Genomic DNA, 17,509 nt, shown 5'->3' on the forward strand with positions numbered 1-17,509 from the left:
TGGGAAGCGTCACAGCAGAGCGGGCTCCAAAGGCAGGGCACTCGGGCTGTAATCCTAACCCCCGTTACCTCGGAGTAAGCCCCGCTGAATTCAACAGGGCTTACATCCAGGTAGCCATAGGTTAGGATCGAGCTGTTGCAAACTGGACTTTCCGCTTGCTGAACAGGGGCGGGGGAGCCCCTCTGGGGCAGCGCCCCCCTCGCCCGCGGTGGACACACGGAATTGCGTCCCCGCCTCCCCCGGTTTTTAACAGTTCCGACGTTCTGAGCGCAGAATTCCGCCGCCCTCAGGATTCCAGAGGGGCGTCCTCTGAACTGGCTCAGCGCTGCAGCTGCAGCGAGGCCCGTCGAGGCAGCACTTCAAGCGGGGACGGGACTAACCGGCCGGGTTCCTCCTCCGCGCTGTACCAGGAAGGGACAAAGCGCAGGCTGCAGCAGCGTCCAGGCTTGCCCAGGGGCTGCCAGCCGAAAGTTACGGTGGCCGCTCTGTGTCTTTTCCCTACCCATCGGCTGGGAGGAGGAGAAAGAGCGCCTCTGTCCCTCCGGCCCGACGTGGGCTCTCTGCCTGTGTGTGCCTTTGGATACACACATAAATACACCACCTCTCTCGGCCCGTCCCTCCCTCTCTCCCTCTCCTGCTCTTTCCCGGCCGTCTCCTCCCCCCTCCCTCCTCCTCTTTCCCCTCCTCTTTCCCTTCCCCCCGAGTTGCCGGAGGAGGCCGGAGCAGGCAGGCAGGCAGGCAGGCGCGGTGCTCCTGTTGTGTGCGCGCCTCTCTCTCCCTTTCTCTCTCTCCCTGGGCTGCCTCCTCTCGGCCCTGCGCACCGCAGCTGCCCAAGGAAGAGTCTCCCTTCTTCCCTCCGCCCGGTGCGCAGCAGCCATGAGCGGCGGCGAAGTGGTCTGCTCGGGCTGGCTCCGAAAGTCGCCGCCGGAGAAGAAGTTGAAACGCTACGTAAGTGCCCCCCCCCTTTTTTGCCGCGGCTTGCGGGTTGTGCTGGCAGGGGCGTCCCTCGGCTTGCAGCCGCCGCCGCCGCTCTCCGTTCCTCCTTCCTTCCTGTGTGTATGTTTTCGCCCTCAGTCCTTTCTTCAGCTCTCCCTTTCCTTCTGCGCCTCAGCCTCTCTCGGTCCCCGGAGCGTCCCACCCAACCTGGGCTGCGCTGAAGGCTCCCCTGGCGAGCGGGGCTGCTCGGCTTGCCCACCCGAAGGTGCTCGGGGCAGCCGCGGAGCCCGTCAGCCTCCCAAGTACTTTTCAAAACTGCCAAGTGCGCAGTTCTGGTTTCTCAGCGTTTTGCAAAAGGCCCTGAGCGGACACAACTTTTACCACCTTCTTCTTTATCAGTGCCCTTTGCCAGGGGATGGCGGTGGGGGAGCGGGCGAAGTTGAGTCCAGAGGACGCTAAGTTTTTGTTTTTTTCCTGGAACGGTTGTCTTAAAAAGAAAAAAAGGGGGTGGGGGTGGAAGACGGGATATCCTTTTGGAACCGGGTGATAATTTTGTTCTTCGAACTTCCGCTAGTTATCCTTGTATATGATGTCTGTCCAATCCGATTTGCAGCATAAAATACAACTCTAAGGCACTGGGTCCCCCCTCCCCTCCACTGAAAGGACACCCGTGCGATAAATAACCTGCAGGCTGTGAACAGATAGTCGCATGTGCATAATCGTGCATGTAGGTGTGTTGTTGGAGCTATATGTGAACCTGCAGTCATATGGCTTCCTAGTGCACATAACACAACTTATCTGAGCTTGTATGTTTGTTTAAGATTTGTATGTGCAGCAGACATTGCCACTCAAAGGACACCCAATGGGGAAGCCAGAGTATCAGAGTAACACAGTGATTTTGGGGTGGGGGTGGTACCATAGATGCTTAGAAACCAAGTAATTTTTTTAAAACCCAGATTCTTCCCTAATTTTCCTTCTCATGTGTAAATGTGCACAAATCTAGTTTATCTGAGCTGTGCAGCCATGTATAAATAAAATCTGCCCGTGACATCGATTCTTACATATATCATTGATGATTTTGCAGCCGTCTCTAATATGTGGTGCCTCTATAGATTATGTATTTTAGTTGCTGTGAGATGTAACTAATTGGCAGAACTGTGTTATCCCTAGTGCCATTCAGATTAGGATAGGAAGACCAAATACTCCTAGAAGCCTTTGGTTTTAATACCAAACCTTTGCCTCCTAAATTTCTACATTTCAATACATGTTATTTTAATCCCTTCACTCCTAGGGGTGCTAATGAGACTGCCCATTCTCTCTCATACCTTCAGGCATAACATTTCTCAAGCTACACCATTGGATTCTGGTCTCTAAACAAAACAAAAACAAAACAAAACACTAAGTACTCTAGTTAGTACAACAAAAAGACTGTCCTTAGAAAACAAAAAGCAACCATTTTCATGTTGTCTAGCCCTGACTAAGGTCCCATCTGCACTAGACATTTAAAGCGCTATGAAACCACTGTAAACAGTCATAGTTTCCCCCCAAAGAATTATGGGCGCTGTGGTTTGTTAAGTGTGCTGAGAGTTGTTAGCAGCCCCCTATCTCCCCACAGAGCTGCAATTCCCCTAGAGAGAGAGATTTTGATTGTTACACCATTCTAGCTCTCTGAGGGGAATAAAGGTAAAGGGACACCTGACCAACCGACTCTGGGGTTGTGGTGCTCATCTCGCTTTATTGGCCAAGGGAGCCAGCGTACAGCTTCCGAGTCATGTGGCCAGCATGACAAAGCCGCTTCTGGCGAACCAGAGCAGTGCACGGAAACGCCGTTTACCTTCCTGCCAATTTATCTACTTGCTCTTTGATGTGCTTTCGAACTGCTAGGTTGGCAGGAGCAGGGACCAAACAACGGGAGCTCACCCCGTCACAGGGATTCAAACCGCCGACCTTCTAATCGGCAAGTCCTAGGCTCTGTGGTTTATCCCACAGCGCCACCCGCATCCCCTGAGGGGAATAGGTATCTCCTAAACTTGCAGCATCCTTCGGAAACTGCAGTTCCCAGGATTCTTTTGGGGAAGCCACAACTGTTTAAAGTGGTATGATACATTGTAGGTGGGCTCTAAATGCTTAGCAGAGTTTGGCTTGTTGAAGTAGATAATTCATCATTTTCTGATACAGAGGAAATGTCTCAGTAATGGAGGCATTCAAGTAGTTTATATGAGTAGACATCCTAACATTAGAAATACCTAAATATCATTATTAACCTATAACTCTTTCCTTGCATGTTGTCACCTCTGGTTAAACAGAATGTTGTCTTGCAGTGGTGATCGTCAAGTTATCACATATTTATCCTTGGAAGGGACAGGAGTGGGAAGCCCCTAAGTCTCGCTTCAAGCTCCGTTAAACACCTTGATCCTTTAAGCAAATCTGGGTTTGAAGTGGTAAAGGGATAAGTGGTTTAAGCAAGTCCAATTTTAAAAAACAGTACCTGAGTAGAATCTTGGGATGAGATGAAATTGGGCTTCATAGAGAAAGCTTTGGCCATGACCTGAACTATTGACTAATAGGGTTAGTGGCACATGTGAAAAAGCCCAAGGACATGAGCTTGTATCTGTGGAATAGCAGTTCAAAATAATAAATCTTTGGAGGAACAGTATATGAAGCAACTAGGCTGGTGAATCACTTCTCTATGGTTGACATTTAAGCAATCAGGCAAAAAATTAAGGGAATACCATCATAGTGTCAGACTTGTTGTTGTTAGGTGAAGTGTTGGGTTAGCTTCATAAGTTACCTTCTTCTAATGGAGAAGGCCTCTTCATTTGGAGGAAGGAAGGCAGTCTTTGGATCAGATTTATAGGGCAATAGCCCACTAAGTCATGCTTGGAGCAGACCCATTGAGGTCAAAGGGCATGACTGATTTGTCCATTAATATTAATAGGTCTACTCTGAGTTCAGCTCAGTAGGATATCATCCATTTAGTCTTGCTGCTGCAGTATATTAAATACTTTCCTATTTTCCTTTCAATTGCAAGCCTCTTTTTTAGGGTGTTTCAACAGAAATATATATTATAAAAATACACATATCAATCATTCAACTATTATACCATAAGCAAGGATGGGTCAAAAAATCTATTTCCAGTTTGCATCACTTTTGCTTTGTGTTCACCCCATAAATCCATGCTTAAGAAACTCCACCAATTTGAATAGAAATATGTATTTAAACACACATTTCTGAGTATATTTTTTGTCTAAAATGAATTTTGAAATGTAAGATATCTTTTAAAAATTAAGGCTCAAATCCTATACTTTAGGAGTAAGCCCCATTGAACTTAATTGGACTGACCATAAGTAGACATGGATAAGATGGTGCTGTCAATATAGGTTATATTGTTTTTTGAACTAAGAACTGCATTGGAACATTCAGGAAGTGTGAGTGCTAGTGGATAACTATGTCCCAATTTGTGTATTGGTTTGGGAGATGCAGATCAACCCAGTCCATTTTGGAATGTGCAAAGACTGAATTTCTCAAGTGCCTCTAATTAGAACTAGTAAAGGTTTTACCCCTCAGTTTTGAAGTCTTCTTTCCATCTCCTCATTAGTGATTTGTCATCCATATTCTAAATGTTCTCCATCTCTGGCCTCTGGGAAGTAGATTGTGAAGCATCATATCAAGAAGAAAGAGCCTACCACTTTATTATATGAGGGTGGTAAGGAAGTTAATAAAACCTGTGTCTATAGGCAGAGAAGTATTCTATTTGGGTGTGGTGAATGGGTGTATGGTTTGTTTTTGGTAGAAGAGATCTAGTTGTTGTTTCTTCTGAGGCGGGCTCCTAGGAGCAATTAGTACAATAAATTGAGGTAATCATTAACTCCTTTATTTAGTCCTGTCACACGTGCTTTGGTTCAATGTATATTACTTTTCTCCTCTGTCAACCCTACTGAGGCATTTTTACTGAGAGATAAAGTGGATGATCATGCTTAACTTAATAAGTGGGACTACATATGTGGGATTTCCTTCCATTTTTCTGGCAGATATTTGTTCATTTGCTTCATATTGGGGAGGGGGCTAAAGCAACTATGTTCAGGCAAAAGCAGGAGAGGCCAGGCCGATAAATATGAATTTCTCATGCAGTAGGCTGCAGCATACTGCAGGCATATTTGTGCACCTAGAAATGCTGTATGGCAGACTTTCACTTCACATTTCCTTTCCTGACTAGTGTGGAACTTTATTGCCTCACATGTTTTGTGATCCAGTAAAATCCCCTACTTGGCGTTCACGACTGCAAGCAAGCTTTTATCTTCCCTTCAAACCCGTCCTTTAACTGGTTGTATGGACTCCTGTTTTGCTTAGCTTACAAGTTCTGATGCATTGTTTGTCTCCTGTGACTTAGCTTAAGGTCTCCTGGAGGGCTTTGCAAGCTGGATTTGGGATAAGTATTGTCGTGGTTGTGTTTAGCCTAAGACTGTTGCTCTGCCCAACCAACATTAAAGGAAACTGTTGCTTGAAAAATTCAGAAAGCAAGTTGCCACACCTTTTCTTGAGTAAGTTTGATCAGGCTAAATGTCACTGGGTTCTCCCAGGGTTTCATTTTTCCACAGTGCTCCTGGGGATTTAAATGATGTGCTGCCACTTAGAATAAATTTACTGGAATGACTGAAGTGATTCAAAACAGATTCAAAAGATGTGTTGCTGTACCATCTCTCACGTAAACTTACTCAAGTGGATGAGCAGTAGTATATCTTTTGAAAAACTGGAGCAACAGAAAGCTCTTTCCTCATGTATCCTCCTTCTTCTTTCATGCCCCATTCTATCAGAAGAAGATCTTAGATATGTGAGATCTGGGTGTTCCTTTTATGATGCCGGGTTTTCTTGTTTTGTATTTGCAGATCTGTCAAATTTGCAACTATTATGGAGTACCAAAAATATTGGGGAGGGAGGACAACATAAAAAACGAAAGGAACTCCCAAGTACACAGTCAACATTGTACAGAAACTCCACTAGACTTTCCTGAGATGGTTACTTTATCCCAGCAAAAGAGAACCTGGTGGGTCAAGCCAAAGGCCCAACTAGTTCAGCATCCTTATTCTCACAGTGGTCAACCAGCATCTTGCTTCTGACACTGGACAACTGGGATGATTCTGGAAGCCCACAAATAGGATGTGAAGTGATGTCTTTCCTCCAGCAACTTTTACCAGAGGCTTGCTGTCTCTTTAACATGGAGAGGTTCCTTTTAAGGATAATAGCTATTGGCAGATTTAGCTGCCATGTATTTGTCTAAAGCCATTTGTTTTAAAGCCATGTAAGCAAGCTGCCATCAACACATATTTTGACAGCAGATGCCATCAGTTCAATTATGTGTTGCGCATTGCCTATGTCGATTCTACTTCTAATTGATTTATTGAGAAGGCATATGGAGATCAGAAGGGGCAGAGGCAGAAGCGAAGTGCAGCTGACAGAGGGTGTCAAGATCAGAAGCAGTATTGAGCCAGGTTGGGAGCAGGTGTGCAAGCTAGTATTCCCCAACTTGGTAACCTCCAAGTACTACAACTTCCATCATCCGTCACCACTGGCCAGTTGGGGGCTGGGACTGATGGGAGTTGGAGCCCAACAACACCAGAAGAGCCACAGGTTCCCCATGCTTGTGCCAGCCTGGCTGCTGGCACTATTGTTCAATCCCTTCCTTTGCAAAAATGGTTACTCAAATACGATTTCCCTTTGCAGGAAGCATACTGATTCTCCTTCAGTGAGACTTATTCTTCCACGTGTTCAGTAATTCTAACTTTAATAGAAATATTCACGAGTTTATGAGGAACAAATCTGGGGCAATGGGCTTGTAATTTTGTACAGCTGTCCCCTGTTAAATTGGTGCTACATTGCCTACCTCCCAACCATCTGGTAATAGGTCTAATCTCAGTGTTGTTACATATTTCTGTGTCATATTTTGTATTTTTTACAGTGTACTTCTATACATTGGGGACGCTGGTGGCGCTGTGGGTTAAACCACTGAGCCTAGGGCTTGCCGATCAGAAGGTCGGCGGTTCGAATCCCCACAACGGGGTGAGCTCCTGTTGTTCGGTCCCTGCTCCTGCCAACCTAGCAGTTCGAAAGCACGTCAAAGTGGCGGGAAGGTAAACAGCGTTTCCGTGTGCTGTTCTGGTTCGCCAGAAGCGACTTAGTCATCCTGGCCACATGACCTGGAAGCTGTACGCCGGCTCCCTTGGCCAATAAAGTGAGATGAGCGCCGCAACCCCAGAGTCAGTCCCTTTACCTTACTTCTATACATATTTACTCAGAAGTTGGTTTAATTAAATTAAGTGGAACTTACTCCCAGGCTAGTGAAGATGGGATTGCAGCCATAGCTGTTCCTGTTGCCTCTTACTACTTCGGCTGCCCTCTTGGGGGTAGGGAAAGCGGTTCAGCCATGAGTATCTGTCCAACATCTTCCACACAGAATACTGGTTTAAAGAATTCATTCTCCCTCTCTGCATTCTTCCCAAGTTTCTTCTTCAGTACCCCTTTCACAGCTAACCACTTGGATGGCATCTTAAATACAACTGCAATTCATAGACAGCCACCTCCATAGTTAGCTGGTTTCCTGCTTCAGATATATTTAAAGAAAAGTTTATTCGCCATTTTGATGTTTGTAGCAAGGAGCTCCTGCTGTTTTTGCTTTTGCTTGCCAGCATAGATTTCCTTTTGCCAGAATTGCTGCTCCTTTAAATTTTCCTCAGCTGGGCATGGATGTAACATTTTGGAGGAAACTTTCTTGCTCTTTCTGTCTTCCTTGACTCTGCTTGCTAACTGGTGACTTGTTTCATACTTTTCTTATCTGCCCTATCTAGGCTTCTATTCTCATTTTTAAATAACCTCAAAGCATCGTGGGGAGATTTGACCCATTTAACAGACTTGCTTCCAGCTTCTTTCTAGCTAATACTTCAATTATTTTGACATTAAATATGACTGCACTGGGACTTTCTAGGCAACTTTCCATTTACATACATGTTGAATTGGATAGCATTGTGGTCACTGCTCCCCAGTGGTTCAGTAACTCTTACATCTTTCACCAGATTATGGGCTTTGTTCAGAATTAAGTCCAAGTTTCAGCCAGCTTCTCGGCTAATGGTTATAAGGGACAATTATTTGTTGTATCTAGAAATTTCACCTCCTTGTTGCAACCTGATGTGTATGTACCCAGTCAATGTAAATATAGTTAAGGTCTCACATTAGAATAGTTTCTTCCTTTGGCTGTGCCCTTAATTTTTCTCTATCTCAAGATCACCTTCAATGTTTTGGTCATAAGAGTGATGGCTTAGCATGAATACTTGGCTCTGGGAGAGGAGATTGCAACTGTTTTGTTCATCTCACTAGTTGTTCTAATGCTGTGTTGAGCTAAGCCATGGTTTGGCTTAGCGTTCTGTCTGAACCTGGGGTTGTCGCTTAGCTCTCCCCAGACTAACCATGACCTGTAACCAAAAATGATCCTATGATTTACAGCTTGTGGTTTGCCAGGAGAACAAAACCATGAGCCCAGGTTCAGATAAGATACTGAGCCATTCTGCAGCAGCAGAATGACCAGGGAGGAGGAAAGTGGCTGAAATCTCTTTTTGTGGAGAGCTTGTACAATCATGCTAAGCATGGTTTGCCAAACAGGCCACTATGTCCCCATTACTTGTTGGGTCTAGTATTTCTACTCACAGTGATTCTGTGAAGTTTGTTCCTCTTAAATTTTTGAGCTTTTTGGAGTTGCTGTCATTGTTATCCATCTTCTTAGATCTGGTCATACCCAGAGATTGTTTAAAAATTGTGCTGCAACCTTTTTAGACATTGAGCGCCAATAGTCTGAAGTTTGTGTCTTGTTCTGGTCTGGCTTATGCCATCATGTTCCCCAGTGCCTAACAAAAATTTAAATCCTTCCTGCTGGTGCCACTGCTACTTGTGCATTGATTCCTTGTTGGCCTTGCATGCAGAAAAGGTAACATTTCTGAAAATGTCACCTGGATTTCAACATCCTATTCAGCAACCTAAATTTGCCTTCCCTCATTGTATTTCCAGATGTTTAAATGATAGTGCTCATATGTACCACTTGAAATACAGACAAACAAAAAGGTATTAATTTGGGACGTGAGTCTCAACAAAGAAGGCACCAGGTGGTGATTTAAAGGGTTGTCATTTCAAAAATGCAGCACCACAAAACACCGAAAAGGACCTCTTATCCTACGTGGGAAAAGGCTCCTGTGATTTTCTTAATGCCGGTGCAGGTTTCATATGGAAGTAGGCCATCCTTTCAGTTCTTATGGCAATAATTATGGGCTGGCATGATCTTAGCCTGGATATGCAGGTCGTTGGCTTTGGCTCTTCCTAGCCGTGGGTCATTTGTTGTTTATCTGTCCTTTTATACACCTCCATGTGTGTAAATAGGTGCAATGTAGATTTTGAGTTGTTGTTCTGATTATTTTGGGGGTAGGGAGGGAAAATAAAGTTTGCCCGCATTCATGGTGATGATCTGATTTCTATCCCTTTCTAAACATAATTTTTGATGCCAGGTTTTTGCAACAGGATTACTTGTTCCCTAACACTTGATATTTGAGAGGCACACTTTCCCCCGCCCTTACTGCTGGCTGCATGCAGTTCATTGGAAAGAAGCTTTGCCCTTGGGATAGAAATGTTTAGATTGTAAATTACGGGGTGGGGGTGGGGTGGGAGACTAGAGACAAGAAAATGTTTTTCTTTTTATAGCACCCTACCGTTTCTCCTGTGTAAATATTTTAATAGGCTACAGTAGATCTGACATTTTAAGATGCATGAAACTGTTTCTTGTTTGCTGAGAGGGCAGATTCCTTGACATGGGAATAGCAATGCTGTTGTGTGCTAGCAGCTTTTCAGACCTTTTTGAGGAACTGTCTAGTCATGTTTGGGCAATGGATCTTGCAGGAAATGTTCCATCTGTATGCTGTTTATTCCAAGGTGGACTAGGTGATGTCTGTATTCATGAACAGATGTTGCAGGCGGTTGTTGCTCATACAGAAACAGGGTCTGGCTCTCACACCCATATATACCGCTTGATCCCTCTATATTTGATTGGCAGCTGAGTGTGTCAACTAACCCTGCTGAAAGATGTGCCGTTGGAGGTGAAATTCAAGTTCAGTCTGTTGTGTTGGATCTGTACTGGCCATTCACACATGCAAGACTTTGCTTAGCACTGCAGTCAAGAGTGTTGACCTTGTTTATGGGAAACAAGGTGGGTGGAGGGTGGAGGAAAAAGTGATTTTGAACTAAGGAACTAATTTGTGAAAGCTGGGATTGCTGTGCAGATAGTAATAAATATAAGCAATCTTGGAACAGGGAGAAAAAGAAACATTCACATCACTCATCACCTTATCATGAAGTGATAAGGAGTGGGCTCAGTTGGAGCTAACTCTTGTTGTTTTTATTTGCTCTGGCCTTGCTCTTCCAAAGTAAGCTTTTTGATCTGGTCCTTATTGGGGCATTTGTTGCCTTTTATATATTCATACTTGAGCAGATAGCATTTATGTTCTAACCTGCTTTGTATTTTCTCTGTACTTAATATGATGGTGTTTTGTATGGTTTTATTTTGGATCTCAATTCTGGTTTGTAGACCATAAATCAATGGTGATGATGATTCAGTGTGTATAGTCATCTTTTTTTCTTTTAAAAAAGTGTGTGTGTGTGTGTGTGTGTGTGTATGTATAAATATATATATATATATAGTTTCATGCCACCCCAATCCCCACAAGCTGTGTGAGATTCCAGGGATTTCAGGCACTTACTCAGGGTTATGTTTCCATTAGGAAAATCAAGGCACAGTGGAGGCTAGTGTCTTCGTGAAATATGGTTTATGAACACATATTTGGCCCTGGAAGTCTGCAATTGAGCGAGTGCAGAACATTATACCCCCAAGAGAATCTCTTATTGCTCCTCTGATAGTTTCAGTAAGCTTGAGTCCAAAGCAGTCATGGTTCCCGGTCTCTGAGTTGCAGCCTCTTCAGGCATCAGCCAAGATAGTTTTGGCCTGCCCAGCAGCTCATGGAGGTCTGGCCTGTCTTCTTCCCAGCACACCTCTCACCAAAAACCTAAGCCTTTTGCAAAACAGCACATTTTGCTGTCACCTCACACCCATCCCCATCACCATGGCAACTCTGTTTTGCACAGACCTGAGAACCTTCTTTGAAGTGTAGGTGCCTGGCCCTTGTTTCATAAAGGTTTGCATTCAACCAGCCTGGCAAGGCTGGTTTGCATAAGCGGATTCAGGGATCCCTTGTGTTTCTGGCACACTTCTGTAGCTTGCATTTCACCTTCCTATCCCAAATATTAGCTAGATTCTGACATTCATTTATTTCTTGCATTTAGGATGGTTCCCCACCCCAAACTTATAACAGCATGCTACCGTACATCTGAAGTCTTCCCCACCCCTTTGTTGGCAAAGGTGTTATAAGCATTGTATATTGTATTATACAGTGTGTTGCAAATCATTTCAGGATGTTTCATGGGAGCAATTCATAAATGAAGTACAGTGGTACCTCGGGTTACATACTCTTCAGGTTACATATGCTTCAGGTTACAGACTCTGCTAACCCAGGAATAGTATCTTGGGTTAAGAACTTTGTTTCAGGATGAGAACAGAAATCGGGTTCTGGCAATGCAGCGGCAGCAGGAGGCCCCATTAGCGAAAGTGGTGCTTCAGGTTAAGAACAGTTTCAGGTTGAGAACAGACCTCCGGAACGAATTAAGTACTTAACCCAAGGTACCACTCTATATAGTCTTGCACTAGTAAATTGGGCAGTTTTATTTTTTTATTGACAAGTGAAATCTATCTTATTTCAAGTTGACTAAGGATCTTGATATTTGGCATCTCTGAGAAAATTCTGTTTTACACTAGTGAGTGTTTTCTGGCTGTGTGGCTAAAGGAAAATTTAAATCTACACCCACAGGGTGGTGTGACTTAACACTCTGCCTCTGAATATGTAGCTTGATGTATCAGTTTGCAATATCTGTGCATATCTTGCAGTGAACACTTTCATAATAATTGTTATAAAGGTAAAGGTAAAGGTACCACTGCCCATACGGGCCAGTCTTGACAGACTCTGGGGTTGTGCGCCCATCTCACTTAAGAGGCCAGGGGCCAGCGCTGTCTGGAGACACTTCCGGGTCACGTGGCCAGCGTGACATCGCTGCTCTGGCGAGCCAGAGCCGCACACGGAAACGCCATTTACCTTCCCGCTGGTAAGCGGTCCCTATTTATCTACTTGCACCCGGAGGCGCTTTCGAACTGCTAGGTTGGCAGGCGCTGGGACCGAGCAGCGGGAGCGCACCCCGCCGCAGGGATTCGAACCGCCAACCTTTCGATTGGCAAGCCCTAGGCGCTGAGGCTTTAACCCACAGCGCCACCTGCGTCCCCTAATCATTGTTATAGTTCATACTAAAGTTACTTGCTAGCCTTTTGTGAGAAACTAGTTTTTGCTGACTTTATAAGAGGTGCTGTTAAGTTTGAACTACAGGGATAGCAGCCATGGCCATGGGCATTCTAGCTAAATATCTACAGCCATAAAACCTTTTTTTTTCAGTTTCTAGATACGATGAGACATAACCCAGGTGGCTCCTCTTAGCCAACAATTCCTGCCACTATAAAATAGCCCTTCTTGCTACGCTTCCTTGGTCGGAGGAGCTGCTTAATAGACTTGTCTACCCAGACTTTAAGACGATGCCTATAGATTTGTACATCACATGTAATTGTAGCTTCTTGACTGTGCTGCAAACAGGTTTGGTTCCTTCTGATGCTTGCTTGCTAAGCTTCCATCCTAAAGCAGAGGCTGCATTTGGGCATCTGCTAAGCCATTAACTATGGTTAAGCAAAAGTGCCTATGCACAAGGGGAAGAGGGGAAAAAACCCTGGCTTAGTGTTGCATATGAACCAATGCTCATAACTTGTAGGAACAAAACAACCCACAAACGGGAAGCCAATAACAAACATGAATCTTATCTCCAGGTCATGGAGAGAAACACTGAGCACACTGGTTCAGGCCCAGTGCTGAACCAGTTGCTCAGTGGTTTGTTTTCCCACTCACAAAAGAAAGGATTGAAGGAGGAGATCTCAAACTGTGTGCTTCAGCTAATTTGCTTAGCCGTAGTTAGTGGTTTAGTGCTCCACCGGAACATGGTCAGAGCCTGATAGGGAGCTGTATGTACATGTCAGACTTCTGAGAATATACAATGTGTGTGCTTTCAAATTTATAGAAGGATGTAATATGATGTGCGGAAATAGGACTAAAGCGACTTCCCAATATATGCAAACGTTATTTAGAAAGATGTGGTCCACAAGCGATCATCACCTGATCAGTGAAGAGGGGGCAATTATAATATCATGGTACTGTGGTGGGTGGTGAGGTCAAAATTTTGCCCCCTGTCACAATGGAGATGCAAATATTTCCTTCTGTCTCATCCAGTGAGCAATGTTCAAAATCCCCCAGGCACCAGACTCGTTTTGCGACTGGCGTGCATCCAGTTGCGACCAACTGAATATGTTTTGCTTCCAAGTTTGGTGACTAATGTCTTCCCCATCTTACTGGTGCACAGCAGCATTTTCTGCAGTGGCGCATGTCCCCATGCCAGTCAACCGGCTGATCTGTGAAGATGTCTTGTCGCTGTTCTGGATTGTTTTATTCAATCTATTAATGTGTTGTAAACCACTTTGAGCTCCACCCCTCCTTTAAAATATAAAGTGGTATATAAATGAAAATAACAACAATAACAGCACCACAACAACAGTCCCTGTTGGGGGGGAGTCAGTCTGTTGTGGCGACCAAAACCTAGGTTTAATGTGCCATTTGGTGATTGGCTTATATATCTGAGTTTCTTACACTGTCAGTGAGCAATTTGATTGGCGGGAAGGGGGCAGGAACCATGTATGCCTGTGTGTGTGTCTCCATGAGCATGGCATTTGGTGTCCACGGGAGTGTGGGTGGGTGTGCTTGTGGTGGCTACATCCAATGCTGGCATGCAGCCACTGGAGAGTTGCTCAGGATGCTCCTCCAACCATTGAAGCTTAGCCATCCCTGTTTTAAACTGATGTACAGTTCTGGGATAAGAAGCAAGACCCAGTTCTTGGTGGATTCTCGCATGGCTCAGTTTCTCTCTCTCTTCTTTGATTTGTGAACTCCATAGCTACATATTTTGCATAAGCTCTATGTTGTAAGTTTGAAGGCCACTTTAGAACAAAAGGTGGTGTTTTTCAGAGGAAAAGTTACTGGAGGTTTTATATTCTAAGGCTCAGTTGTTTTTCGGAGGAGGCGTATCTTCGATGCCAACATTCTTTTTTTCAAGTATGAGGTTGATCATGTGCGCTCTGTACAAAGACCTGATTAAAGCCGGTGGCCAGTAGACTTGGCAAAAGTAAATGTAATTGCATCATGGTAACAATGTATGTGTGGAGCTTGTTGAAAGCATAGTCTGTGTTGGCGATTATTCAAAGGTCTCTCTTGGGGGAAGGGGAAGTCTGATTGCCGTTGGAAATATTTTTTATTTAATTCTGTAAAGCACACTTCCATGTGTATCTAGAAAAATTGCACCTTCACACCCTGTTAGTGAATGCATGTACGTGTTAGAAAAAATTCGGGATTCCATCTGGGCTGAAGATGGTAAGTATGAAGTTGCACTTGTTACATGTGGTTTCAGTGCATTGTTTTAAGAAGTGGGAGGAAGAATACTTTGAAGCTATTAGGCAGACATCTGGTCTGTTGTGTTTTTCAGGTTTTTTCTCTTCCCAAAATGATCTGACACAACACTCATAACCTCTAAGCCCTGGAAGCTTCGCTATACTGAAGAATTTCCTTACAATTGGAAAAATTGCCTGGATTTGCGTTAAAGAATTCTGACCCATTTTTTTCTCATGCTGAAGCTGAACTGTGATGTTGTTCATTAAGAAGCAACATTAATTGCTAGCAAAGCATCCTGTGTATAGGTGACATTAAAATCCATTAAACAGATGCTGAAAACGCTGGGGAGAAACTCCAGCAGCATCTCTTGTGAGTAGCAGGTCAACTTTGTCCTGTTGGGACTAGCAGATTTGTCTGCTTGTTTTTAAGGTGCTAGTGGGTAACGTTTATGTATGCTGGGATATCTCCCATCTCAATCTGGGAGGCAGTGTTGGCTTGTTGGTGTTGAGATGAACCCTGATGCAATTCTATGAACTTGATGTTTTGCTCCTGTTACCTGTGTGAAGAGCCAGCTATGTGATGTAGTCGTTAGTGTGCTGGAGCAGGCCTGGGAGACCCAAATTCTAATCCCTGTTTAATCATGAGGCTCCCTGAGTGACCTTGGACTAGACACACACTCTCAGGCTAATGTCCCAATCCTTATAAGCTTGTTGTGCAGAAAAATGGGTGTGGTTGAGAATCATGAACATCACCTTGGAAGGAAAGCTAGGACATAAGTATATTAACTAAATGAAAATATCCATTGGTCATCCCTATATCCGCAGTTGCTGTACCCTATCTCTAAAACTCCCTTGCAATACATGCCTAGTCCTCCTCCTGGAGGCTACTGACTGCCATTTTATTTAGGTGGGCCTCTAGCTGGAGTAATCTCTGCCCTCAAGTAAGGAATAATTATCTAGGCTTTTTTCCATGTTGTGTTTGTGCAGTTAGTGCCATTACTGGTACTGGGAGGGATTCGAGATAACGTCAGTGGTTCCAGTGATAGGCTCTGCCCGTATGTCTCAAGAGGTAGCCCACTTATCCTGATGACCCCCAACAGTGTGTGGCCACAGAGAAAATGAATTGGGCATTAGATGTGGAAATATAGCAAAAAAGGAGATATGACCCAGTCTGAATCTAGTTGCGCAACATTTATTTTCATTTGCTGTTACATTTGTGTTCCATCTTTCCCACAAGGAGCTTAAGGTGGTGTACGTGGTTCTCCCTGTCCTCATTTTATCCTCACCACTTTGTGAGCTATAAGCTAGAGTCAGCAGCAGTGACTGGCCCAGGATCACCCATTGAGCTTTGTGGTAGAGTGTGGATTTGAACCCCTGGTCTGCTAGGTCCTAGTCGGACTTTCTGACCACTACACTGGCTCAACCAAACTGCAGTAAATCTGTATCTGGGTTGTACCACTTCAGACTGCATGTAGGGGCTGGATGGCTTGATCCTCTATTCTAAAAAATAGTCAGTCAGTCCTGTCTCCCTACTTCCACATAGACTAGCTTGGTTGAGCCTCCTCTCTGATATCTGAAGTGGATTTGGAAAGAGGTCATGGGCAACTGAACCTAGCCTTTTACCTTGGCTTTTTCAGAATGCATCATTTGCGAATTCTTCAAAATCTTCATGTTGGCATTCCTCTAAAGAACTGAAAGTGACTTATTCTAACGAAAGCTTGGCTTGGGAAAGCAAAATGTAGCTCAGCAACTTTGCTCTGGGGCAGTTTCTTAAATTACAAGCTGCTTGCAAGAACCTGTATTCATGTAAACAGGAAAACTCTCAAGGGGACACATATATATCATAGCACTGTTTATCTATGCATATGTAACACTTTTAATTTGGGAAGTGCTTTGCAGTCTTTTATTGTGTTTGCACTCAGAACAACCTTGTGGTTAGGTCATTAACTAATCCAGGCTTGCATGTGTTCAGCACAGGTATGGCTACATTTGAAAATCCCCTTTTAGTTTTGTTTCAGCGCTTGTCTGTTCATTTGCATGAATTTGGGATGCACAGTCCTGGTGAGAGAGATAATAAAAGTGCTTTCTAACAAGGCAAAGTGTTTGGTTCCAAAACATCTGGCAGGCACCAGATTGGCAAAGAATATGATAGACTGCCTGCATTTCTCTACATGCTAGGTGACTCTATTTTTAAATGCACAGGTGTAACTCCTTCCTTTGTTCATTTATTCGTACATTTTTTAAAAAATATTTGAAAATGCCTATTTGTGGATGGAAATTCAGTACAGTGGTACATACGCTTCAGGTTACATATGCTTCAGGTTACATACGCTTCAGGTTACAGACTCCGCTAACCCAGAAATAGTACCTCGGGTTAAGAACTTTGCTTCAGGATGAGAACAGAAATTGTTCTCTGGAGGCACAGCGGCAGCGGGAGGCCCCATTAGCTAAAGTGGTATCTCAGGTTTAGAACAGTTTCAGGTTAAGAACAGACCTCCAGAACGAATTAAGTACTTAACCCGAGGTACCACTGTACATTAAAATCTGAGATTCTTGTGGGGACTTCCATTACCTGTTCTGAACAGACACCTATCAAGCTTGCTACTTAACAAGGATGCTTCAGCTTGTTAGAAGTGACCTTCAGTAGGAATGCCTAAAAGAAAATTCAGTATGAGGCTTAACAGAGTAAATTTCTATTAATTTGTAGTTTAACCATCCCTCACAGAGCTGCAGTTCCCGGCAACCTTAGCAAACTACAGTTCTCAGGATTCTTTGGGGGAAGCCATGACTGTTAAAGCTGTATGAGTGCTTTAAATGTGCAGTGTAGACGTGACCTTAGACTTGTGACAGTCAGCAAATAGCTGTGAAAAGTATTTTCAGAGCGTCTCATCTCTCCCGTGTGAC

The 17,509-nt window shown here is 44.1% G+C and overlaps 1 protein-coding gene across 2 annotated transcripts in view; it reads left to right on the forward strand.

Annotated features, from left to right (window-relative positions):
- Positions 1-362: 362 nt before the first annotated feature.
- Positions 363-17,509, forward strand: part of GAB1 (GRB2 associated binding protein 1) — an 81,869-nt gene continuing 64,722 nt past the window's right edge. Inside the window, exon 1 of one of the 2 annotated variants that reach the window (XM_079989490.1) lies at positions 363-948. In XM_079989490.1, the coding sequence (XP_079845616.1) occupies positions 877-948 (72 nt within the window). In that variant the 5' untranslated portion in view covers positions 363-876. The remainder of the gene's footprint in view (positions 949-17,509) is intronic. The other variant, XM_079989491.1, reaches the window with a different exon arrangement.

This window comes from Podarcis cretensis (assembly GCF_951804945.1).
Source record: "Podarcis cretensis genome assembly, chromosome: 9".
Lineage (NCBI taxonomy): Eukaryota > Metazoa > Chordata > Lepidosauria > Squamata > Lacertidae > Podarcis > Podarcis cretensis.